Source organism: Microtus pennsylvanicus, chromosome 1 (assembly GCF_037038515.1).
Source record: "Microtus pennsylvanicus isolate mMicPen1 chromosome 1, mMicPen1.hap1, whole genome shotgun sequence".
NCBI lineage: Eukaryota > Metazoa > Chordata > Mammalia > Rodentia > Cricetidae > Microtus > Microtus pennsylvanicus.
The window spans coordinates 120460686-120484929 of NC_134579.1; the positions used below are offsets into that span (position 1 = coordinate 120460686).

At 50.8% G+C, this 24244-nt stretch overlaps 1 protein-coding gene across 1 annotated transcript; it reads left to right on the top strand.

Annotated features, from left to right (window-relative positions):
* Positions 1-63: 63 nt before the first annotated feature.
* Positions 64-22900, top strand: Spring1 (SREBF pathway regulator in golgi 1). The gene is made up of 5 exons (XM_075981997.1): positions 64-196; positions 11706-11862; positions 15168-15319; positions 15554-15667; positions 17872-22900. Exons 1-5 carry the CDS (start codon positions 86-88, stop codon positions 17953-17955), a joined length of 618 nt encoding a protein of 205 aa, XP_075838112.1. The 5' UTR covers positions 64-85; the 3' UTR covers positions 17956-22900.
* Positions 22901-24244: the final 1344 nt, after the last annotated feature.

Sequence of the window (24244 nt, forward strand, 5' to 3'; positions counted from 1 at the left end):
GCTGTTGCAGGGAGGCTGGGCAGGGGTAGGAGCGAATTTAGAGGGTCATGCCGCGGGGTCGTCTCTGCGCCTGCGCCGCTCCGGGATGCAGAACCTTGCAGAGCTGCTGTGGCGCCGGGTCCTGCGCAAGCGCTGGGTGCTCGCCCTGGTTTTCGGACTCTCGCTGGTTTACTTCCTCTGCAGCACCTTCAAGCAGGTAAGCAAGCGCGCTCGGGACCTCTGTCCCTCTGATCCTTTCCTCTAGCCCTCCTCCCCCACATCTCTCTGTCCTCTCCCAGATCTTCGTCCTCCCCCAGATCTCGGTCCTCCTCCAGATCTCCTCCCTATTTCCTACGCTCCTCTAGTCCTCCTCCCCCCATCACCCAGCTCTCCTTCCTCCTCCCTCGCTTCCCCCGTCCTCCATTGGCCCTCCTCCCTCTGACCTTTCGTCCTCCCCTGCCCTCCTTCAACCCTCTTCCCTCCCATCATCCATCCTTCTCCAGCCCTCCATCCTTGATCCTCCGTTCTCACACTTCTTCCCTCCGATCCTCGATCCTCTGCTTTCTCTGGTCCTCTGATGCCCCTCCCTGCGGTCCCACCTTGTAGTCCTTTTCCTTATAATGTGCAGCCATTCTGTACCCCCTGCAGGCCTCTGATTCTCTTCCTTTAAGTCTTGGATCATTCAGTACTCCTCCTTCTGATCATTTGGTCTTCCCTCCACCCCTCTTTCAATCCTCTATCCTCTGTCCTCAACTCTGTAGTCCTCCTCCCTCTGAGTGTTCCCCTCGCTCCTGTCCTCTGACCTTCCCTCTTAGCCTCTTGTCTATTGAAGGCTATATGGAGGGTCAGGAAGGGGGGACATCCCAGGTCTTTGTACCTTCCCTCTCCCTATGCCAGACCCGGCTGGTAGGCCAGGCAGAGCATGGACTCAGACCTGTGCCCAGCATTTCATCCTCAGGCACATTCCTGCTCTGCACCCAGACCTCTCGATGGACAGGTGCGCAGTAGGTAGAGGTGGCTAGGCCAGGAAGTGTCCAAGGGCTCTGTGCTATGTTTGCCTGGGTGACCCAACAGGCTCCTGGAGGTGCCCCTTTTTTTGCACACCTTGGTTGGGTGGATTTTTTTACCCCCTTAACCTTCTCTTTTCATTTTTGTGCAGAGTGAGAGTTCCTAGAGAGTTGCAATCCAGTTTTAATAGGAAACAATACCCACAGTTTCATTCTGGGTTACCTTCTGCCTTTCAGCTGCCCCCCCCCCCAATTTATCCTTTGATCCGGTTTTACTTCTTTTCTCTTATCCATTCTGTTTTTATGTCTCACAGTCTTTGCATTGTGGGTTTTAGCTGTGCTACAGCCTGTCTTGTATCTCCCCCCCCCCTTTGATACCTTGTGACAACAGGTGCAAAGTGTTCTCTCTGCAATTTTGTTGCCATTTTCAAAGGTACAGAACTTAAGGGCTACTTAAACCTTCCTTGGAGGAAAGTCTCTTCAAATCTCTCCCTGTTTCTTTGGAAAATCTGAGGGAGGCCACTGTCCTGAGAGGTCAAGTTCATGCATTAAATGTATAGAGGAGTAGTGTGTAGAAAAAAGTAAATGTCACCTGGGGGGAGGCAGGAGAGCTATGGTGGGGGGGAGGAAAGTACATCTCATCTCTCACCTGGTTGTAAGCACAGGCCAAGTATTGCAGAGGCATGTGTGGTCACGTGAGCAGCTGGCCTTCATGAGTTGTGTCTGTAGACTAATTTCCACACCCCATGCTCCTTCCTTTGTCTAGGGGACCTTAGCGTGTGCTGCGAACTGACCTAGGTTTTCTCTCTACGCCTGCCTGGGTGTGGACTAGCTTTGTTGTTCCTCTGAGTGCCATTAACATCTCAGTATGTTACTTAGACTAGCCCTGTCCAGAAAGTCCCAAATTCTTCTGTCTACTGCATCCTTTTCTTTTCTGAATGGTGTGTGTGTGTGTGTCTTCTTACCTTGTCAAGATTTGACTTGAACTTAAAATCCTCCTGTCTCAGTTTTCCAAATTCAGGTAATTGTTTCCTTTACGCCCCCTGGAACAGAACCCTTGGCTCTCCTTGGCCAGTTTTGTACCTTTCCAGTCCTCACCATCTCTCTAGGTGATTTTACTGTTCACAGTCCTGTCATTCTTTTCTTTCTGTCACTCCTGTCCCCAAAACATTGGCTCTGGCTCTGCAATGTCCTGTGCCTGTTCATTGGCCAGAATTATGTCTGTCACCCACTTGGGGCCAAGACACTCTGGTCTATTGCCTGGACTGGTGCACAGCCCAGCAGGTCTTCTTTCTGTTTGTCTCAGTCTGTTCATTGACAAGGTTTCCACCATGGCCTTCCCAAATGGGGAATTCTTTGCTCAAGTGAAAAGAGCTCCTTTGAGTTCTCTGTGTGACTGAATGAATTTTGGTCACTCGGGGCCCAACTGATCACAGTTAATGACTCAGGTCATGCTGGTGACCCAGTGTCACGCACTCGCCTGCCTGCCTATCCACCATTTGCAGGTGTGGCAATCACAAACCTGGTATTTCTTGTTTGTGTGCCTGCTCACCTGTGTCACCTCACCCTTCTTTTTCAACACAATTTTCTCAAGAACAGAGACCTGTCTGTCCTGTTCGGACACTCCAGCCTTCTTCTCTGTCCCGACCCCCAGGACTTCTTGGGGACCAGATATTGGTTCAAGTGAGTCTTCTTGATGGGGGTGATGACTTCTCAGCCACTTTATTCCTTTTTTTTTTCTTCTTACTTTTGGCTCAGATGCTGTCCACCTGGCAGCCTTCCCTACAGCCACATTTTAACTACTCTGTGTGTGTGTGTGTGTGTGTGTGTGTGTGTGTGTGTGTGTGTGTGTGTGTGTGTGGTGGGTGGGGTGTGTGAGATGAGGGTAGGCTGTGGGCATCTTTTTGTTGTTGTTGTTTTTGTTTTTGCTTTTCTATTTTCTCTGACACCAGGAGCATTGATAATCATTGCCAGCCTTTGCTGCCCTATTGTTATGACAGGGCCTTTGACTAGTAGATGACGAAAGTGTGTCTGTGTGCAGAGCCTACGTGAGACTCAAGTCCCATCAGGGTGGAATGAACTTGTCTTCTTAGTGTGGGTTACTGCAACACCACATGAACTCTGGTGGCCTGAACAACACACATGCATCCTAGCAGCTAGGAGGTCCCAGACTCAGATGCCTGCAGATTCTGCATGTGGTGTCCCCCTGCCCCCCTGACCCAGCTACACACTGGTTCCTTCAGCCCCTTTCAGATGTACCAGTCCATCCATCCCTGGGGACTCCACCCCATGACCTCACAGAATTCTAGTTCCCTCACAGACACTCCACTTGTCAGTCTGTGGATGCCACTATCCACTAATGCCATCTTGGGAGTGAAGGGTTTGGCATTGATTCCAATGTAGCGATGGGTATTCAGTTCACAACTGGGTAGCTACACATAACTCTGTTGGCCCTGGGATGCTATCACCTGTGAAATACAGCTCTTAAAAGTGGCTGGTAAGAAGTACTGTCAGGTTGTGAGGTGTAAGGCATACTTCTGCATACCTAGCCAGCCCAGGGTTGTTAGCCTCCGCTTTTGCCCTTGGGGTGCTGAGAGCCTGTGTTTCAATTCTGGTTCTTGGAGCCCTAACCTGTGCTGCTCTTGAAACACCCTCTTGTGCGGCTCTCGGAGCACTCTCCTGTGGGGCTCTCGGAGCACTCTCCTGTGAAGCTCTTGGAGCACTCTCCTGTGCGGCTCTCGGAGCACTCTCCTGTGCGGCTCTTGAAACACCCTCTTGTGCAGCTCTTGGAGCACTCTCCTGTGCGGCTCTCGGAGCACTCTCCTGTGCGGCTCTTGGAGCACTCTCCTGTGTGACTATTGGAACATTCTCTCTTGGAGTACTCTCCCATATGACTCTTAGAGCACTCTCTTGGAGCATTCTCCTGTGCGGTTCTTGGAGCACTCTCTTGTGCGGCTCTTAGAGCGCTCTCTCTTGGAGCACTCTCCCATATGACTCTTGGAGCACTCTCCTGTATGACTCTTGGAGCACTCTCTTGTGCGGCTCTTAGAGCACTCTCTCTTGGAGCACTCTCCCATATGACTCTTGGAGCACTCTCCTGTATGACTCTTGGAGCACTCTCATGTGTGGTTCTTGAAGCACTTTCTTGCAGGTTGTCGGATTGCTTTGCCTAAGCTGTCACCTCTTCCTTTCTCGGGTTTCAGGCCGTTTTCTTCCCGTGTAGCTTGGCCTCATGTCTATGAAGTGGGACCAAAGGCTGGGCGATGCTCATCTGTGTCATCCTCAGATCCTGTGGCCATCTTACTCCTCCACCGAGTCTCCTTCACAGGACTGGAGTGTGATTAGGAACTGGACCTCTTCGAGAAGGGGTGGTGTCTGACTGTGTTACAGACCAGCCCAGATTTTCAAATTGAGGTTCTCCATTTGTGACAAGGTGACAGAAGTAAACCGGCTAACATTCTGTGCGTGGTGATTTAAAAAAATGGGATCATGCTGTGGGGAGTGGTGGTGCTCATTTTTGATCCCAGCACTTGGGAGGGCGAGGCAGTCAGACCTCCGTGAGTTCAAGCCAAGCCTGGTCTACAAAGTGAGTTCCAAAAAGGTGGGGATTTCAAAAATATAGATTCCTCTGGCTTCCCCCGAGAATTCAAGTCTCACGCTTACTGGTGGCCTCCAGCCGGGGTCTAATGATCTCCATTCTTTAATCTGTGCTGTGTGCGCTCTCTTTCCGTCTCCTGTTCTCTCATTCTGCTTTTTCCCTGGCCTCAGAGGGCCGGGGAAGCATAGCCCCTGTGGAGGCGGCTCCCCTCATCCCTCCTTCTCTTCTTGGGTTCTGGTCTTGGTGCATATGTAGTTCCCACCCTATAGGCTCACTGTGGGGTACTGGGAGCACAGGCCAGACATTTGTACTGTGAACTTCTGGGGCTTTGTGTTTCAGAGCAACCTAGCTGATCAGCTTCTAGAATATGGTGTGCACACCCCAGGAGAATCCCCTTCAAGAAGTCTGTGAGGTCTAAATTAGATTCAGAATCACTTAAACCATGTTGGCCATGTTCACCTGTGGTGACACTTACCTCAGCTGTCACCAAGCATGGTGGAAAGCGCTCTAAGACCCTGAGTTGGAACACAGATGGTAGTTCTCAGCACACCAGGACACGAACGGCATTTGCCCTACATCAGTGATTCTCAACAGGGGTCATCTTAGACCGTTGGAAAACACAGATATTTACATTACGATTAATAACAGTAGCAAAATTACAGTTATGAATTAACAATGAAAATAATTTTTATGGTTGGGGTCACCACAGCATGAGGAACTGTATTAAAGGGCTGCAGTGTTAGGAAGGCTGGGGACCACTACCCTAGATAGAGCGTAATCTTTCCGGCTGCTTAGGCAGGTAGAGCAGCTGACTCACTGAGAAGGAAGTTGGGAAAATAACTAATTTTAAGTTCCTATCTGCTGTGCTGAGGCAGGAGCTAGAGAGCCCATGCTGCCTTCTGCAGGCTGAAGTCTGGCTGAGTTACAAGCTAAACTAGCCACCCCCACTCCCAGCCACATTCTTGTCTGAAAGAATGAGTGGTCAATGGTTTGTTCACCTCAGAGTTTCGCTTGAATGGAGAGAGCCTTCTTCCTCATAGAGGTGTTCTGACCTTTCCCACTGCCAGGGATAAAACACGAGCTTCCAAGCGAAAGCTCGGATTTTTGGAGACTGTGTTCCCTCCCCGGAGCTTGCTGACTTTCCTCAGTTGTGATGTTTGTGGCTGTGAGTTTGGGGTGTACTGTGACAGAGTGGGCACCATTTGGCAGCTCTGTGAAGATGTGTTCACAGAACAGTGCCTATGGGCGAATCCTACAGGCTGCACTCAGAGTCCAAGTGTGCCCTCTGAGACACAGCTCGCCTTCTGAAGTGGCAGTTCACTTGGGTGTGCAGCCCCATGGTTTTCAGTAAGGGCACAGTGAGGTAGCCTGATGGAGGAAGGTCATTGACTGTTTACTCCACCTACCTATGTTCTAACCAATAAAATGGGCCAAGGCAGTTCCTTTATTAGCCAATGACCTTCCTCCATCAGTAGCCGTTACCACCGTCATAATTTAGGGTGCAATCATTGACTTTCCCCTTCTTGTCAGCCCTCAACAATCTCTAACCCACTTTCTGTTAAAAGAATGTTTTTTTACCTTATTATTTATTTTGTGTGAGAGTGTTTGTATGATGTTGGGGGAAGGCAGGGGTGTGCGTAAGCCCCATTGCTCATGTGACCATTAGGACAGCTTTTGGGGGCCAGTTCTTACTTCCTTCCCGTCACGTGGTTCCTCAGTTGTCAGGTTGGAGGCCAGCATCTTCACCTGCTGAGTTATTGCAGTGGCCCACTGGGTCCAGGAGCCAGACACTGGTCATCGGGCTCGCGTGACAAGGGCTTTTACCCCTGAGCCATCTCTCCCATCCCCACCTGGGTATTTCATATAGATGGAATCGTATGCACGCGTGATCTTCTGTGAGCGTGGTGGTGTTTCCAGACTCAACTGTGTTATCTCGTGACCCAGTGTTCCCCTGTAGGTAGCTGTCACATCATTCCACGTCACTGATGGGCATTGGGGCTCCATCTTTGGGCAGAAACACCCACTTGATGAGTTTTTGTGTGGACGTGTTCCCATCACTCACTAGCACAGGCTTTGCTTGGCTTTTTGAGGGTCCTCATGGCTACTTTCCAGTGGTCGCCCTGTAATAAACGTGTCAGAAGGACATCTGTCAAGTTTGGGTATAGAACTTGGCGTCTCGTATGGTACAGGATCAACCATGGTGCTATACAGAGTTGTCCATTCGCACAGAGACTTCACAGGAGGGAAACGCCCATCCTGGCTCCGGTCCACATAGTGGCCAGCAGCAGCTGTCTGGCCTGTCACTCAGTGTGTGTGTGTGTGTGTGTGTGTGTGTGTGTGTGTGTGTGTGTGTGTTGGGGGGTCATCTCACTATGTAGTCCTGGCCGTCCTGGAATTCATTAGGTAGACCAGGATGGCCTCAAACTCACAGAGATTCACCTATCTCTGCCTCCCAAGTGCTGGGATCAAAGGTGTGTGTCACACCGTACCCAGCTTATAAGATTTTTTAAAAACATTTTTAACCAAAATCAAAAAGAAAAACCAGTGGCTAATATGCCATGAGTTCATTAATAAATACTTGATTTAAAATAAATATTTTCAGAGTTACGTTTTAGTTTTCCACCAGTAGACACGAACTCACAGTGTGTGGGTCCCCCACGGCTTGGGCTGTTCTCACACAGGCTCCCTGCCCGCTGCGTCTTTGTGGGTCAGTCCTGTCCTGAATGTGATTTCCGGCTTGGCTGGCTGGCTGCTGCCCTGCAGCTGGGTGTCCAGCTTGTCTGACCCAGCCTGGGCTCCACCTCTCTTCTATGAGGTGGAGGTGGTGAGAGGAATGCCCCCAGGTGATGTTTATCACAGATGGAGAGGAGGCTTGTGGTGCTCAAGTCCCCTGGGCTTCTCGACTCTTCATCCCTAAGACACCTCAAGCTTGTGTAGCAGTCTTTGCCCAGACGGCCGCTGCTGGCCCAGTTGCCTTGTAGCCTTGGATGCCTCTTTTCTTTGGGTTTCTACCTAATTAATGCTTCAGGGGATAATTTAAATTGTTAGAGATGGGAGTGCAGGAGAGGATGCTATCGGGGGAGAGGTTTGGGGATGATGAGTGGCGCCAGGTGACCTGGGCACAGCACTACCCACAGGTGCAGTGGTGGAGCGGGCACTAGGGGCACTGAGGTCTACTCCCTGGGTGCCTGCCATCTGTGGGAACGCGAGGGAGGGTAGGAGATGACTTCAGACACCGATCTAGAATGTGGGGTACACTAGCACAGTTGGGTCAGGGCATGGCAGGGTGGGGCACTTCTGGGGGCATCTGGCCTCAGGTGAAGGCTAAGGTTCTCTTTGTACTTAGGTGATGCAGCGCTTTGTAGGGCCGGGCTGTCTGCTGAATCTCTTGTAAATGCATTAACCCCTTGTGCTGGAAAGCAGTTACCTATGTGGATGGGTGCCCGCTTATGTTGTCTGCATTATTATGTAGATTGGCTCTGCTTAACTTGTCTGCGGTACTTTTTTATTGCTGTGATCATACACCATGACCAAGGCAACTTCTAAAAGAGGTTGTTTGGGGCTTGCAGTTTCAGAGGGTTAGGGAGCCTGGCAGCAGACAGGCGGGCAGGCAGGCCGGCAGGCAGGCATGGTGCCGGAGCAGCAGCTGAGAGCTCACATCCTGATCTACCACCACAAGGCAGAGAGGTAACTTGTGCTTTTGAAACCTCAGAGCCCCCACCCCCATGACATGCCTCCTCATCCTTCCCAAACAATTTCACCAACTGGGGACCAAGTGTTTAAATATGTGAGCTTTGGGGGCCATTCTCGTTCAAACCACCCCATGGTCGTTCTAGGAGGTATGGCTGAGTACTGAGAGCCACCTCACCCCTTTTGAAACTGGTTACCAGCGAAGGCTTGTTCTCTGCAAACATTACAGAGCATGGCACTGGCATAGGGTTGGTGACCAGCAGAAGGGTCACATGGCATATAGGTGTGGCTTCTTTCTGTCCTTCCTTTTTTTTTTTTTTTTTTTTTTTGGTTTTTTGAGACAGCGTTTCTCTGTACCTTTGGTGCTTGTCCTGGAACTAGCTCTTGTAGACCAGGCTGGCCTCAAACTCACAGAGATCCGCCTGCCTCTGCCTCCAAGTGCCGGGATTAAAGGCGTGCGCCACCACCGCTCGGCTTCTTCTTGCCCTTTCATTGGAATGTTTTCGCTTCTCTTACTTGAGGTGTACTGGCTTCTCCCTTAATATACAAGTGATTTCTCCGTCTTTAAAACCTCCCAGCACCGGAAAGGTGGCTCCATGGCTAAGAGTGCTTGCTGCTCTTGCAGAGGACCCAGGGTCTGTTCCCAGCTAACTCCAGTTCCGTGGGATTGGACACCCTCTGCTGGTTACCATGTATACCCCTCCCCCCACACACAAATAATAAAAATAAGTTGTTTTTTTTTTAAAGTTCTTTATGATTCTTTATAACTGTAATCCCCTGCTTCCGGGCTGCAGTTCTCAAGCTCAGATGTTTGCAGCGGCCTTGGTCTGTCTCCTCCATTGTTCAGACTCCTGTGCAGATTCCTTAAGGTCAGCTGTGCCTCACGTGGGGAGTGCTGTGCGTCTCTAGAACATGCCTTTCATTTGACCCTTCTAATTACCCCTAAGACCTACACAGCTTGCTTCCTAATTAGCCTTTTAAAAAGCTGAGGCCAGGAGCGCGCGGGTGTGTGTGTGTGTGTGTATGTGTGTGTGTGTGTGTGTGTGTGCAGGCTCCACAGCTGTTTGCACTTACAAAGAACGTTCTCTTGTGTCTCTGCCCACTTCCATTTCCATCCTTCCTCAGCAGTGGATCTGTGTGGACTTCTAACATCCCGAGGCGTCGGTGGCTCTGAGTCACGACCATAGCCTTTGTCAGCCGCCCCTTGGAGCACTCCAGTAAAGTAGGGCACTGTGTAAGAATCCCCTTTGAATGGATTTTTTCTACTATCGCTGACAGGGCCTCTCTATGTAGCCCTGGCTGTCCTGCATTGTCTTTATGTAGACCAGGTTTCTTTGAATCCGCAGAGATTCGCCTGCCTCTGCTTCCTGGGCACTGGGTTAAAAGTGTGCGCCACCTCACTCTTGAATCTTGAATGAAAACAGTACACATATTTGTGAAAGCCTTGAAGATGAGACCACCCAGAAGGGCAACAGGAACTCTGCTGGAAAGCCCGGAACCCACTGGATGGAACTGGTCTTCTGTTCCTTCCACATGCTTGCCACCTGACTTTAAAAGTGGGCCATGGCCGACTTTTCACCCATAGAGTACTCTTGGCAGAGGTTTCGAATGTTCAGGGTTGGCAAGTTCAGGTGCTGGAGAGCCACAAGGCCTGGGGGCCTGTGGCAGAGGGTCTCCTGGGGTACCCTGTCAGGGTCTGCTCCTGAGCGACTTGCAGGGTGAACCTAAGAGACCCCCTGCCTCCCAGGGCTCCTGCAGAGTTGACACCTGTCCTGTCCTGTCCTGGGCCTGCTAGCCACGTCTCTTATGAGAAACAGAAAGGAGAGACAGCACACAGGGAAGCCATCTTGGGGGACTGTTTTCCATGAGCACATTGAAGGAGGGGAGATCCAGTCCTGGTGGTGGTGAGAGAGGTCATCTGGGTAAATACTGGGATATTGCTGTGGTGGGTCAGACTTTGGGGCAGTTATCTGGCCCAGCCTACCACTTACCACTGTGAGGGACTCACGGGACTTTTCCAGAGCCCCACACTGATCCGCAGTGCCATTCCGAAAGCAGAGCCAAGGCTTGTGTCTGGTCTGTGGAGGCTGTGTCTCCTTAACGATAGTGCGCCAGCATGATAGATTATTATGCATCCGTGAGGATTTGATTATCTAGATAATGTGGGTCCTTGGACATGTTTAACCACCCAGTAGCGTCGAGAGCAACTGTAAACATGGTCAGAGGTGAGCATGCCAAAACCAAACGTGCACACCTTTAATCCCAGCACTCAGGAGGCAGAACCAAATGCACTTGTATTTAAGTGTTGGGGTTGTAGGTAGTGTGTGAATTTCATGTTGCTAAGCACTGTTTTTGAATGAACCTTTCCTTTTGGATAATGATGTACAAGGATGGCATTGTTTCTTATTTAGTTTCTCCTATGGTCAACAATCAGGGTATTTTCATGTGTTTTGGTTTTTTTGTTTTGTTTTTTCCTACTATTGAAGCAGAGTTGTGGGAAAGCCCAGTGTGTGGTTTCTGTAGGAAGGCACTCACTGAGGAGTTTCCCAGAGCTAGGTGTGTGTGGACATGCAGGCATGGCGGTGCACACCATGACCCTACAATCCCAGCACCTGGAGGCTGAGGCAGAAGGATTGCTGTGAGTTCCAGGCAAGCCTGAACTGTAGGATGAGAAGCTCTGTCTTAAAACCCCCAACAGGCCAGAGGGAGAGGGTCATTTAGAGTTGTTTTGTTACTCATTCATGATCAGCTGCATCCAAACGTGGCTGCTCTGTGCTTGGCTTGTTGGCAGCTGGGCTTGTCCTCTAGTTTAAAGATGTGGCTCCTGTCTAAGAGAAAGATCCAGGCTCACCTCAGGGCCGCTCCTCCCTTGCTTTGCTAGGCAAAGGGCGATGTAGCGAGAATGGCGTCTAGGAGCAGCTGTCAGACGGCTGGTCTGTTTTTACACACAGAAACACCTTTGCGAGCTGTCAGGCCTTGCTTCGCCCTTAAAGTTATGCCCTGGTTCGGGTTTTCTACACAAGTCCTTGTCACGGCTGAGGCCTCGTGGCGACAGTCTGAGATGATCAGACTAACATGTCTCCTCCTGGTTCTAAAAGTGTTCGGGCTTTATGTTCTGTTCCGTGGTGTATGCATTTTAGTATTTCAAAGCTTAAATTGCCGTGGTGGGGAGGGGGAGTTTTTCTTCTAGAATTCCATAGAATCTTTTATCTGCTTCTGGGGCCTGGAATGATCAGCACAGCCATCGGGGAGGATAGCTTTAACTTACCACATTTTCCTGCTGGCTTACTTTGTGACTCTGCTCAGATGGTATGCCCATGCCAGGAGTGGTGGGGCTGGGGTGGAGCGGGGCGGAGGTGTATTCTCCTGCACGGCAAGTGAAGCTGGAAAAATGCCTTGAACCTTCCTTTCCCCCTGTGGTCTCATTGCAGGAAGAGAGGTCGGTAAGAGACCGGAACCTTCTCCAGGTTCAAGACCGCGAGCAGCCCATTCAGTGGAAGGTCCAGTTTAACCTGGGCAACAGCAGCCACCCCAGCAACCAGTGCCGAAACTCTGTTCAAGGGAAGGAATTCCTCACGGACGAGCTGGGTACGACCTCCCTTCCCTGCTCTCAAGGCCCTGAAACTCTGGATAGCCTTGCCTCACAACGCTTTGTCCTTCCCGCTCCTCTGTGTCTTCCATACCGTTCTCTCTGCCCCAGGCTCCCTGCAGCATCTGGGAAGCTTGGGCTGAGGAGCCAAACTCCTAGCAGGTTCTCTTTGCTTGCCGCTCCAGCCTTGGCCTCAGGCCCAGGCATAGGGGTTCCTCATCTTGTTTCTCGTGGTGTTTGTGGTGGCCACAGGCTAACCTGTAGGAGATGTTTTTCTCCTTTCGCCATGTGGATCCCAGGGATTGAACACAGGCCGTCAGCCTGTTAGCAGCCTCCTTTACTGGCAGAGCCATCTTGCTGGTCTGTAAGTCTTCCTATCAGAAAAGAGAAATTACACACCAGTCTGTTACTACTCCAAGAAGGTGCAGTTAGCCGACAGCAAATGGGGAGGGGGCAGGGGCTCAGCTTGGAGGTTAGGGCTTGTTTCTACAGACTCAGAAAACAGGAAATTGTAGTACAGGTGGCAATTGGTCATTTTATTGTCCTGTAGCTACAAAAACAGTGTTTTCCTTCTAGTTAATTTAGATCAGACAGACTCATGGATTCCTTTAGTTAAAACATCCAATATTCAGCTTCTCAACCCCTAAAAATCCCACAGAGGCCACAGGTTTTATTTTGCCTTTACAAATATGGGAAACATGGTTTTAATAGAACAAAACAAAAACAACTTACAGCTGTTGATGCTGTTTAGTAACAAGATGCCACCGTGTCGCTAGGGTAACAGCACTGTTAAACCAGATAGCTAATTAGAGTCAAAAACTTTTCAGAAGCTGGAAGTTAATTTTCTAGGCAAGATCAACACATTTGCTGGCCCTGGTCTCACAGGACTTGGCGGAAATATTATCTGCAGAGCTCATCGGCACCGCAGTGTGTGTGTGGACTGAAACATCACAATGCCCCGTAAGGTTTGTGTAGGGATTTTTTGTTTTTGTTTTTTCAACTAAAAATTAAGAAGCGCTGGAGAGATGGGTTCGTGGTCAAGAGCGCTGAGTGCCTTTGCAAGAGGGCCTGCCCAGGTTTGAGTCTCAGCATCCACGCAAGGCAGCTCACTAACTGCCTGTGACTTCAACTCCCAGGGATCCAGCGCCCTCTTCTGGCCTCGGTGGGAATCTGCACTCACACATGTGCACACACATATAGTTAAAAATTACAGGGGGAGAGGTGTGAGTAAGCCTGCTCTCCTCAGAAGTTAGACCTGGTCACTGGGAGGTGAGCACCGGAGTTGAGTGCTGGGAGTTGGCAGTGGGAAGAAAAGGGCCTGTAGCTTAGAGAAGGAAAGGGCAGGCGGTGTCAACAGGTTGCTCTTGGGGTTCACGGTATTGTCCATCTCCATAATACAGAGCTGCTGTATTGTTATCATCTGGGGTGGAATCTCTCTGGGAATTCCGTTCAGAACCCTTGTCAACAGCATGAGCGGGGGCAGCTGGGGAGGAAGCATCTCCTAGCACTTATCTCTTCGCTCAGGAGACACTGTAGCAGAAACAAAACAGAGCCAGTTCCCAGGTGGTGGGAGTTGTTCGCTCCTGGTCTCCCCAGTGTGGAGTGAGGGCCCCCTAGTGTCCCTTCGGTGTCAGTGTTCTGCTACTCTGCCCTCTCCTGCACAGACCTTGTTTTCCAGAGCAGTTCTGAAAACAAGTTCTCCTCCACCAGCCTCATTCTCTGGAGACAGAGCTGGGGCACTCAGATGGGCTGATGCTGGGGACAGCTGCTGCGTACGCATACCTGAGGGGCCCTGCACACACCTGAGGACCACACATATACCTGAGGGACCCTGAACACACCCGAGGACCACACACACATACCTGAGGGGCCCTGCACACACCTGAGGGCCACACATGCATACCTGAGGGCCCACACGAATACATGAGGGCCCTACACACACACCAGAGGGTCCCTTCCCACACCTGAAGACCCACACATATACTTGAGGGGCCCTGCACACACCTGAGGGCCAGCATGCATACCTGAAGGGCTCTGCACACACCCAAGGGCCATACACGCATACCTGAGGGGCTCTGCACACACCCGAGGGCCACACACGCATACCTGAAGGCCCACATGAATATAGGAGGGCCCTATACACACACCAGAGGGCCCCTTCCCACACCTGAAGACCCACACACATACCTGAGGGGCCCTGCACATACCTGAGGGCCCCCACATACACACCAGAGAATTCCTGCACACACCTGAGGGCCAATATGCATACCTTAAGGGCCCTACCACCACAAACACACACCAGAGGGCTCCTGAACACACCTGAAGGACTACACATATACCCAAGAGTCCCTGTACAGACCTGAGGGCCCACATGCATACCTGAGAGCCCCTGCATAGACCTTGGGGCTAACATACATACCTGAGGGCCCCTGCATACACTTGAAAGTCCGCATGAATGCCTGAAGGCCCCTGCACACACCTGAGGCCCCCACAATACACACCAGAGGGCCCACACACATACTTGTTTCCAAAGGGTACAAGGAGTTGTCTGCCTAGATGCTCTGAATAGTAAAGCGGCCCCAGAGCGGAGGCCTGGCTGACACTGGACATGCTTATCTGTGTGATAGGTTTACTCAGCTGAGTAGTGAATTGGGTTTTTCTCTCCCTCAAGGGTTTGAGAGCGTCACCCCCAGTTCTCGGGGGGTGGCTGTGTCCCTCCCCCACCATGTTTGTGTACACTGGAAGCAGAGTTATGAAGGTGAACTGTGACTTCCTGTTTTAACAGTCCCTTCAAGTGACCACAGCAGCAAGCATGGAGAAGCCATCAAAAGCTGTGTGCTTGCTTTTTAAATCCACAAAGTACTCGTTTTTTATGAATGGGTGCCTTGTTTCTGTTTTAGACTTTTTATTTATATATTTTGTGTATATGAGTGCTCTATCTGCATGTACACCTTCATGCCAGAAGAGGGCATCAGATCCCACTAGAGATGGTTGTGAGCCACCATATGGTTGCTGGAAATCGAACTCAGACCTCTTGGAAGAGTACTCAGTGCTCTTAACCGCTGGGCCATCTTCTCCAGCCCTATCTTAGTCTCTTTAAAAGAGGCCGAGGTGAAAGATTGCTTGCTTATGTTAGCACCCAGCCGCGTGGGCGTGGCATGGCGCTGTGATGAGCTCACACTTATGCAGTAGACTGGAAACTGGTTGAATACAGTGACAGTGTGGATCTAGTTAGTGGTGACCGAGGAGCCCAACTGCCTAAGTGAAACCAGCCCTAGTGCTCAACCGTGTCCCTGGCTTTCAGGCTATGTCTGCGAGAGGAAGAACCTGCTGGCGAATGGCTGCTGCGATGTCAAGGTCCCCAGCACGAAGCAGTACTGCTGTGAAGGGTGCCTGGTCAGTGGTTGCTGTGAAGTCTACGAGTACTGTGTCTCCTGCTGTCTGCAGCCCAGCAAGGTAGGGACTCCAGCTTCCCGCCGCTTTGTCTTCCAGGCATTTTCAGGGGTGCTCAAGAGGAGCTTTATAGGTACACTGGCCTCTCCTGAGAGCGGAGCTGGTCCCTGGCTTATGGTTCCTTCGCAGAGAGGACCATGCTATTGCTAACCAGGGATCTGGTGAATGAGAGAATCCCTCCGGGCAGGCTGGTTTGGCCTGCCGTTACTACCAGTACTTAATACCTTGTTTCCATAGCAACCTCTGCTGGAACGCTTCCTCAACCGGGCAGCTGTGGCCTTCCAGAACCTCTTCATGGCAGTTGAAGATCACTTCGAACTGTGCTTGGCTAAGTGCAGGACTTCATCGCAGGTCAGACGTGGTGCTGGCTCTCGCTGGGGGAGGTGGGAGGGAGGCAGAGCTGGAGAACAGAGCCAGGGTGGAAAGGGTCTTTGTTGGTACCATGTTCTGCTGCTTTGGGGGGTGCAGGATGAGACATTTAGGTGCAGTAGGCGGTCATTGAAAGGAGGTAGTCACTTGTCCTGAGGCAGATCTGTGGCTTCCTTCAGGACCCCAGGGGTAGGAGGTGGGAATTTAAAGGCGCATGGATCATATCTGAGGCCTGTAAGGCTCTTGGTGAGCATGCACTCAACTGCTAACCCTGAGCGCTCTGCTCACTTGCCATGCCCTGCAACCCGTGAGGTGCCCTGGAAGGCTTCTGCCCCCGCCTTTGTTTATTTCCCCTCTTAAGTTTATTCTGGCCTTGGGGAGGCACATGCATACACGCCGGGACAGCTTTTGTATGTCAGTTCTCTCCATACACCATGTGGGTTTTGAGGCCCGAACCTAGGTAATCAGCCTTGGCAGCAAGCACCTTTCCATGCGGTGCCATCTTGCTGGCCCAAGTTCCCGGCCTCTGTGGCTGGGCACTTGTCATAGCTCTTTGTAAGGTGTCTCTTCCACAAGCACACTCCGCTGGGCTAGCCGGCTCGTGCCTGTCTCTGGCCCTTTGTAAGCTTTGGGTTTGTGTGGTAACTCCCTTTTGCACCTCTAGTTCACTGTGAGAATGTCTGGGCCAGAATAGAAGGAACTCTGGGATGTGAAATTCCACTGGTCTTGACGGGGGCCGGGCTTCCCAGGTCAATGGGTGTAAGGGAAGTGTGAGAGGGGCTCAGCCTACTCGCTTGCTCTTCCTGGCTAGTGCTGGAAAAAGGGACTGAAATTATTATAGCAGCTTCCTGTAGCCAACAAAGCGGAAGGTACTTCCTATTGTGCAAGGAGAGACCGTTCTCAATGGCCACTTGGTTCACGTGCCCAGAGACTGGGCTTCCAGTCTGCTAAGTGCAATTAATAAAGTGCATAGCTTTGGTAGAGGCTGATTAATGAGCTCTAGAGCAGCCAAACTTCAAATGGCTCAGAGGACAAGAAAAGTTTGGGAAATCTGTTGTCGGGCAGTGTGGGGGGATTGTCTGGGCTCGACCTCACTCTCTGTGCCCAGCCAGAGAGGCTCTTGGAGGGTGCTTGGCTTGCACACAGGCCCTTAGTGCATGACGGCCATTTGAAGTGGCGTCTCTCAAGTCCCTTGCAGGCCTCCTCAACAGGGACCGGATCTCTCTGCCCACAGTCAGGTGCCGATCCCACTGCATCTCCATCTGTTTCAGATCGTTTTGTTCTTTGTATACTTACTGTCGTGTGTGTGTGTGTGTGTGTGTGTGTGTGTGTGTGTGTGTGTGCGGCTGTGCCACCACATGTACATGGAGGTCAAAGGACAGCCTGTAGAGTTTGCTTCTCATTCTTCCGTGTGGGTCCCGGGGATCAAACTGAGGTCTTCTCAGGCTTGGAGGCAAGCGCGTTGTGTTAACCCCTGAACCGTCTTACCTTGTCCTTGTTTTGGGGTTTGAGACGGGGTCTCATGTAGCTAGGCTGGCCTCAAGTTCACTGTACTGCTGAGAATGACCTTGAGTTTCTTTTCCTCCTGGCTCCCGTGTTGGCATCACGAGTGTGCACCACACCACCCATTTTTTAAAAAATATTTATTTATTTATTTATTTATTATGTATACAATATTCTGTCTGTGTATATGCCTGCAGGCCAGAAGAGGGAACCAGACCCCATTACAGATGGTTGTGAGCCACTATGTGGTTGCTGGGAATTGAACTCAGGACCTTTGGAAGAACAGGCAATGCTCTTAACCACTGAGCCATCTCTCCAGCCCCCGCACCACCCATTTTTATGAGGTGCTGAGATCAATCCCAGGGCTTCATGCATATTAGGCAAACACTCTGCCAGGCTGCGCCATACCCTAGACCCCATTTCAGATGGATTGAAAAGCAGTCTCAAAATGTCCAGCTTGCAGCCAGGTTGTTCAAAAACTCCCTGGTAGACAGAAGAAGAAAAGACACAGTAGCAGCGTCTTGTCTGTTTTTGTGGCCCTCAGAGCTAAGAATCCTACTTCATTCCAGAAAGTTTCTCAAAACCCCAAGGCACCCTGGTTTTGAGGTGGAGTGGGCGGGGAGTATGTGGCGGTCACTGCAGCTGACCCTCTCTGTCCTTCTCCCGTCTTCCTTCACCAACAGAGCGTGCAACATGAGAACACGTACCGTGACCCCATAGCCAAGTACTGCTATGGAGAGAGCCCACCCGTACTCTTCCCCGCATGAGGCCTGTTGGAGAGACACCCAGAACCAGCCTGGTCCACGTGAGATGATGAAGGAGGGAGCCAAGGAGGACCCTTGGCTTTGAGCCTGTCCTGTGGCATCCAGTGTCTCTGTCTCCCTCACCTCCAGCTACAGCAGACAGAGCTGTTCTGTAGAGCAGGCCCAGTGAGGCCCCCGCACCTTGCCTGGCTGTGGCCGTGGGACGGCTGCAGGGCCAGGTGCTTGGTCCCGTGTTGTAGTTTTTTAATGACTTCTCAGTGGGGGAAGTCGTACGGTTTTGTTCAGGACACCTTTGCCCATGCAGTTGGATCCACTCACGGAGGTGACTGCTCTACATGGTCCCTCACTGTCACAGTGACGTCGTTGCCGCACCAGACCCCAAGTGTGTCTCCAGGAGTGTGGGTGCACGGACTTATTTTTGGTTGTTTTAACACCTGGCCAGCAGGCCTTGTATCTATATCCCAACATCTAGGGGTGTGTAGAGCCTCAGGGAGGTGCTGGTACCCACTGAGCCTGCGTAGAGCTGCCCTGGTATGCTCATATCCCTGCAATGGTGGTCGGAGGCTTGAATCCCCCGATGACTCTCCCGGTGGAATTTGCTGTCACTGTACCCCTGTTGAAACCCCTCAGCCTTGGGGCAGGGGAGCCTTTCCCTTGTCTGTCACAGAAGCCGATGGGGACCTGGTGAATGCGGTCTACGGCACTCTTTCATTCTTACCGCTCGCTCTCCGCTCCTGGTTGTGTGCCAGAGGAGAGCTTGTTAAGCTCCGACTCCAGCCTAAAGTTTCACATCCACTCTCAGTGGGAGATGTATGCGGTAGCCATGCCGTAGAGCATCCCAAAGGCTGGCCGGTGTTCAGTACTTGCAGGGGTGGGCAGTTGTCACCAGTAACTGAAACTTGGGTTTCAAGCATGGGGCAAGACCCCTCCTTCTCGACTCTCCTGTCTTTTTCTCCAGTCTCCTATAACACACACGGCTCCCGGAGACCCTTCACTGACCCTTACAGAGGCCACAGCCAGCATTTGTGGTTTGGGCTCAGGTTGCCCTGGTGTCAGGCATGAGTCTCCAGGGTTTCTCTTAGCAGCTTCATAAAGCCGTGTCTCCCAACTGTTTGCCTTCCTGATGGAATTTCCTTCAGCTTCCTCCTGCTTCCCCTTCCTGCTCACCTCTGTGGAAGAAAGGACAGGCTGATGGGAATTGTTCTCGTTTGGGGTCGCCATGCTGGGATAAGATCCAGGACTTTGTGTGTGATTAGTAAACTTTCTGCTACTGAGCCCTGGCCCTGGCCAGGGAATTGATTTTTACTGTTAGATCCCAGTGATTCTGTTCCATTTGCTCTGGACTTCTCAGTGTGTGGATTCAAAGTTCATGAAAGAACTTGGTGCACCTGCACATTCCTGTGCATTCTGGAACATGTTCTCACATGTTCTGGCTTGCTTGCTCATTTTTTCTGGTAACTGGGAGATATATAATTCTTTTAAGACAGGGTCTCCCATTGCCCAGGCTGACATCCAGCTTCGTATGTGTTTGATACCAACCTTAAACTCCTGATGCCCTCTGCACCTGCCAAGTGCTGGGGTTATAGGTGCATGCCAGCTGCATGGCTCATCAGCCTTGTAATGCCAGTTTACCCTTGGTCAGCGTTGGAGTTGGTCAGTCACTCCCTTGGGTTCATTTTCACTCTCAGGAGTGGCGACACGGGGTTAATGTAAACATCATGCCCGTTGCCAGCTCTCTCTGACCTGGCACTGGAAAGGCATGTTTGTGCAGTCCTTGAGTTTATAGACCCCGAACAGTTGAGATCAAGATTCCAGTTTACTTGTGTTTCACTCGGCAGATGAGGAAATAACTTACCCTCCCAAGTCCCTACCAGGATAGAATAATCAAAACCCACAGAAGAACTTCACCTCGAATCCCTCTCACATGTCCTCCGGGGCACCTCCACATCATCTCCCCTGAGAACGGATGGCTTCAGTTATCCCAGACAGGAGAAAGCGGCGTCTGCATCCATGCTGAGTCAGTAATGCAGAGGTCACTTTTGATTGACTGTGGATGTGGGTTTTGTGTTTTAATCACGTTGGGGAACACACACACACACACACACACACACACACACACACACACACACACACACAGAGCTGGGGAAGTCTGGGGAGGGGGCTGGGTGAGAAGAGCCGCAGGTAGGAGTGGTATTGAGGAAGCCGGGAGGCCAGTGTTCACGTTGGCATGCTAATAGGCACCATAGATTTGTCCTCAGTGGTTTTTTTTTTTGACCTGATACTAATGATAAAATAATTACCTAAAAATCACACAGCCTAGAGATAACCACCAGCTATTTTCGACTTCTCTGTGACTTTCCAGGCAGAACAAACAAAAACCCCAGGGTGTTCCTCCCCTGTGGAAACACTGCCTGTGAGTCTGTTGTCTGCAGGCCCGTGTGATACCTGTTGAGGACATCTGGTCCCTTTCATGGGGGTGACCCGCTCTTACTGAGCACGATTGTTAGCTCAACTCCTGCAGCCACTTCTCCACAGGGGTTGGAGGTGTCTGTCTGTCCATCCCTCTGTCCGTTTCGTAAGCTGTTTTCAGTGTTCCAGTTTGTATTTATTATTATTTTTTTTTATTTTTAAGATCATGAGCCTGTGTGTACCAGCTCAGACTAAATAATGAGTTCTGGGTTGCAAAGAGGATTTTTTTTTTTAACTTAAGATGTTTAAGGGGCAGGTGAATTAGCCCAGTGGACCTGGGTTCGGTTGCCAGCGCCCACACAGGGGACTCACAGCTGATGGTATGGGATGACCTCTTCTGTCACAGGTACCCTAATATGTGGCATGCGTTTGCACAGACACTACAAACACACAAAAGTAATGTAATAAAGATAAATCTTTTAAAAACTAAATCACATTTTATCATTGGGGGGGGTACACATGTGCCATGGTTTAGGTCGGAGGAAAAGTTTTGGAAGTTGGTACGTTTATCCACCATGTGGGCATGGAGCTCAAGGTGTCCGTCTTGGTGGCCTTGGCCCACGGAGCCATCTTGCTGGTCCTGCCTGAGTCTGTGTCCATAAATTAAATGATAAAATACACAAGTGCTATTGATTGTGTTTATTAAGTCACAGTGAGCGGAACCCCACATGGTCTGAATGGCCATTTATTTTGTCTTTCTTCCCATTGGTTACTACAGAACATTTTGAAATGAAGCCTTAAGTAATTCTCCCTCTCCCTATCCGTCTCCTTTTCCTCCTTTCCCCTCTTTTTCCTTTGAGACCTGGTATCTCTGTCCCATGCTAGCCTCACACTCTCCATCCTCCACCCTTAGCCTCTGGTATTTAAACCTCAGCTGAGCTTCTCGCTTAACTTGCCCTTCTGCGACACTTTCAAGCAATTAGCTCAAGTTCACAAACCCATCTTTCTAATAGATCTCAGGCCGTGGGTTTGTAACGGGGGGCAGCCCTTCCCCCCACTCCTGACCCTCAGGAGACATTTGAAAGTGTCTAGTCTCCTCATAGCTGGAATGTACCAGCTATATAAGTGGGAAGGTACCACTTGTCCCGGGGGGAGGAGGCCACAGCGCCTCAGACAGTCACACCATGTAGGCTGGCAGTGCTGAGCTAACTGAGCCCAGCTCTGGGTCACAGCTGTGCCCAAGGCGCTTCCCTACCCTGGAGTTCTACCGAGCTGAGTGCTGATTAAATTACCTGTGTTCCCCACAGGACGTGCTCACAGCAGTGCATTCCCGCCTCAAGGCACAGTGTGGTTACCCTGCACTGTGTCCTTAGTGAGCTCACTCTCCACCTAGCAGACCCTTGTCTGCAGAATGAACTGGAGGTGTGTGACCTGATGGTAGAACGGGGCTGGGGGTAGGACCGGGACTGTCCCTGCAGATTCTGTTAGACGTGGCATAGTGTGAGTGCAAGACAAGAATGATAACAATCCAAAGGGGAGCTACCTAGGGCAGCTTTCTCCCCTCTGTCACCAAGGTGTCACCTTCCAGGTTCTTCCTGGGCGTTTGTGACATGGTTCATCCTGGTGTGACTGCAGCTCTGGCTGCCAACGTCACTGGTTTCTCTCAGTCTGCAGCATCCCCCATCCAGACGTGAAGGTGATTTGGTCTGCCACTGTGCTGTGAGCAGAGTGGTTAGATCTGTGCCACCAACTCTGGACTCTCAGCTGGGCCTCAGCAGCCCTCCAAAGACATACAACCTAGGGTTGTTCCCATCGAGAGTCCAGAACTAAGAACCAAAGACACAGCCTTAAATATTGCAAAGAAACAGATCCAGCAGCCTGTGGTGATAGCGTGGGGTTGTAATCCACTCACTGGGGAGGCTGAGGCAGGGGGATTGTGCATTCGAGCTCAGCCTGGGTTTTACAAGATGAGACCCTGACACTAAATATATAAGCAACCACAGAATTGAGCTGCCAGTAAAAATAGGAGAAGCAGTTGTTCAGATGTCTCCATGTGCATGTCAGTTGAATCTCTCAGGACCCTGCATCCCGTGGGTGAGAGGGATCAAACAGCAGAACTAGAAACAGGTTGTTTTGTGTGGTGTGGAATGTAAGCCTGCAGTTGGAAAACAGATAACCTGCAGTGCAGGCACGTGTGGTGTGGGCTGAATGGGAGAGAAGTCCGTGTTATGGACAACGAGTTCTAGTCCACTGGCCATGCCTGTTCCAAGAAGATGTGCGTGTCTGTGTGTGTGCGCGTGCATGCATGTACATGAGCATCACACGAATGCGTTTGTCCTGTCCTGTGTGGACAGATCTATTGGGTTGTAGGTGTTGAGCCAGGTATGGTGGCACATGGTTTAATTGCCGGTACTCAGGAGGCTGGGGGAGGAGAAATCCAAGTTCAAGGATAGCTTGGGCTTCATAGTGACGCTTGTCTGAAACACACAAAATCGTTTTTAAAGTTTAATAAAATACTTCCTTGATCAGATGTTGGCAATTGGGATAAATGTGATAATCTATGTGTTACTCTAGGCATGTCCCATGTACTGGCCATGTGTGTCTGTGTGTGTGCATGTGTTTGTACATAGTGTGTGAGTAGAGGTGGCCTGAAGTCTGAACAGCACCCTGACCCACTTCACAGGAGCCCAGGCATCTGCGAACTTGGGTAAACTTCTCATTGTCACTGTCTGCTGGAGTGATTGCCAACACATATACTGATCCTAGATCCTGATTCTGACCACCCAGAAACCAAACATGACCAGAGCCGTGTCTCTTCATTGCCCTCTGTGGACTGCAATTCCCACAGGGTAGGTGGACACCAGCCATCCAGACCCCAGTGGTCCTCAAAACAATCCCTCCTCAAGGCATCCTGAAGACAGATCAAACCTGGCCAAACATTTTCTCCATTGTCGACCTCTGGTTTCCCTGGGCACCATCTGCTTGTCACCTGTGCTGTCCATGCATCTGTGGAGACAGCTGCCTTTTGGCCGCGATGCCCAGGGCTGTGTGCATGCAGATTCCCTCCATGCAGCCCAGAGATACTCAGAGGCCTTAAGATGGCCAGAGCATGTCATGTTTCCTGAGCAGTGACTTTACTGGGTATGAGCACAAGGCTGTCTCTTACAAGGTAGAAACAAGCCTTCAAAATTACATTGAGCCAGAGTAGGTTCCTGGTTCCCAGAGGACAGCCACAGCTGCAGTGGGAAGTTTGCCACATCGTGTGTCTAAATGTATGTTTTATATTTGTGCATAAATAGGAATGGACTCCTACTACCTGCTCTTTTACAGTGCTGTGTTCTGGCAGGTTGACTTTATCCAGGTAGTCAACTCCTCCCACACAGAAGGTCCAACCTGGAGAAGTGAAACCTGTGAGAAGCTATAGCCCTTTATAATGGCCTCCTGTCCGTTCTTCACCCTTTCTCCTTGTCTGAGTTTACCCAATGGGGAGAGAAGTCTTTGTCTTTCACAGACAGATTCCAGGCATTTCCCAAGGCCAGAGCTGAGCTGCATCCAGCATCTTCGGGGACTGGCTGCATTGTCCTGGGAGGGCTGGGTAAGAAGTCAAGAGCACACCAGATCACTTGAGCGTGTTGTTGGTTCTGGAAAAATCACTAAAAGCAGGCATCAAAAATAAAAAGTGGAAGCCGGGCGTTGGTGGCACACGCCTTTAATCCCAGCACTCGGGAGGCAGAGGCAGGTGGATCTTTGTGAGTTCGAGGCCAGCCTGGTCTACAAGAGTTAGTTCCAGGACAGGCTCCAAAGCTACAGAGAAACCCTATCTCGAAAAACTAAAAAAAAAAAAAAAAGTAATAAAAATAAGAAGTGGGGCTAGTGAGATCGC

What these genes read in the sequence shown, in the direction of transcription:
- Spring1 (XM_075981997.1), top strand. Translation starts at nt 86, where the DNA reads ATGCAGAACCTTGCAGAGCTGCTGTGGCGCCGGGTCCTGCGCAAGCGC. An exon ending in ATTCCTCACGGACGAGCTGG is followed by an intron (nt 11,863 to 15,167) that starts GTACGACCTCCC and finishes CCTGGCTTTCAG; the next exon opens with GCTATGTCTGCGAGAGGAAG. An exon ending in AGTGCAGGACTTCATCGCAG is followed by an intron (nt 15,668 to 17,871) that starts GTCAGACGTGGT and finishes CTTCACCAACAG; the next exon opens with AGCGTGCAACATGAGAACAC.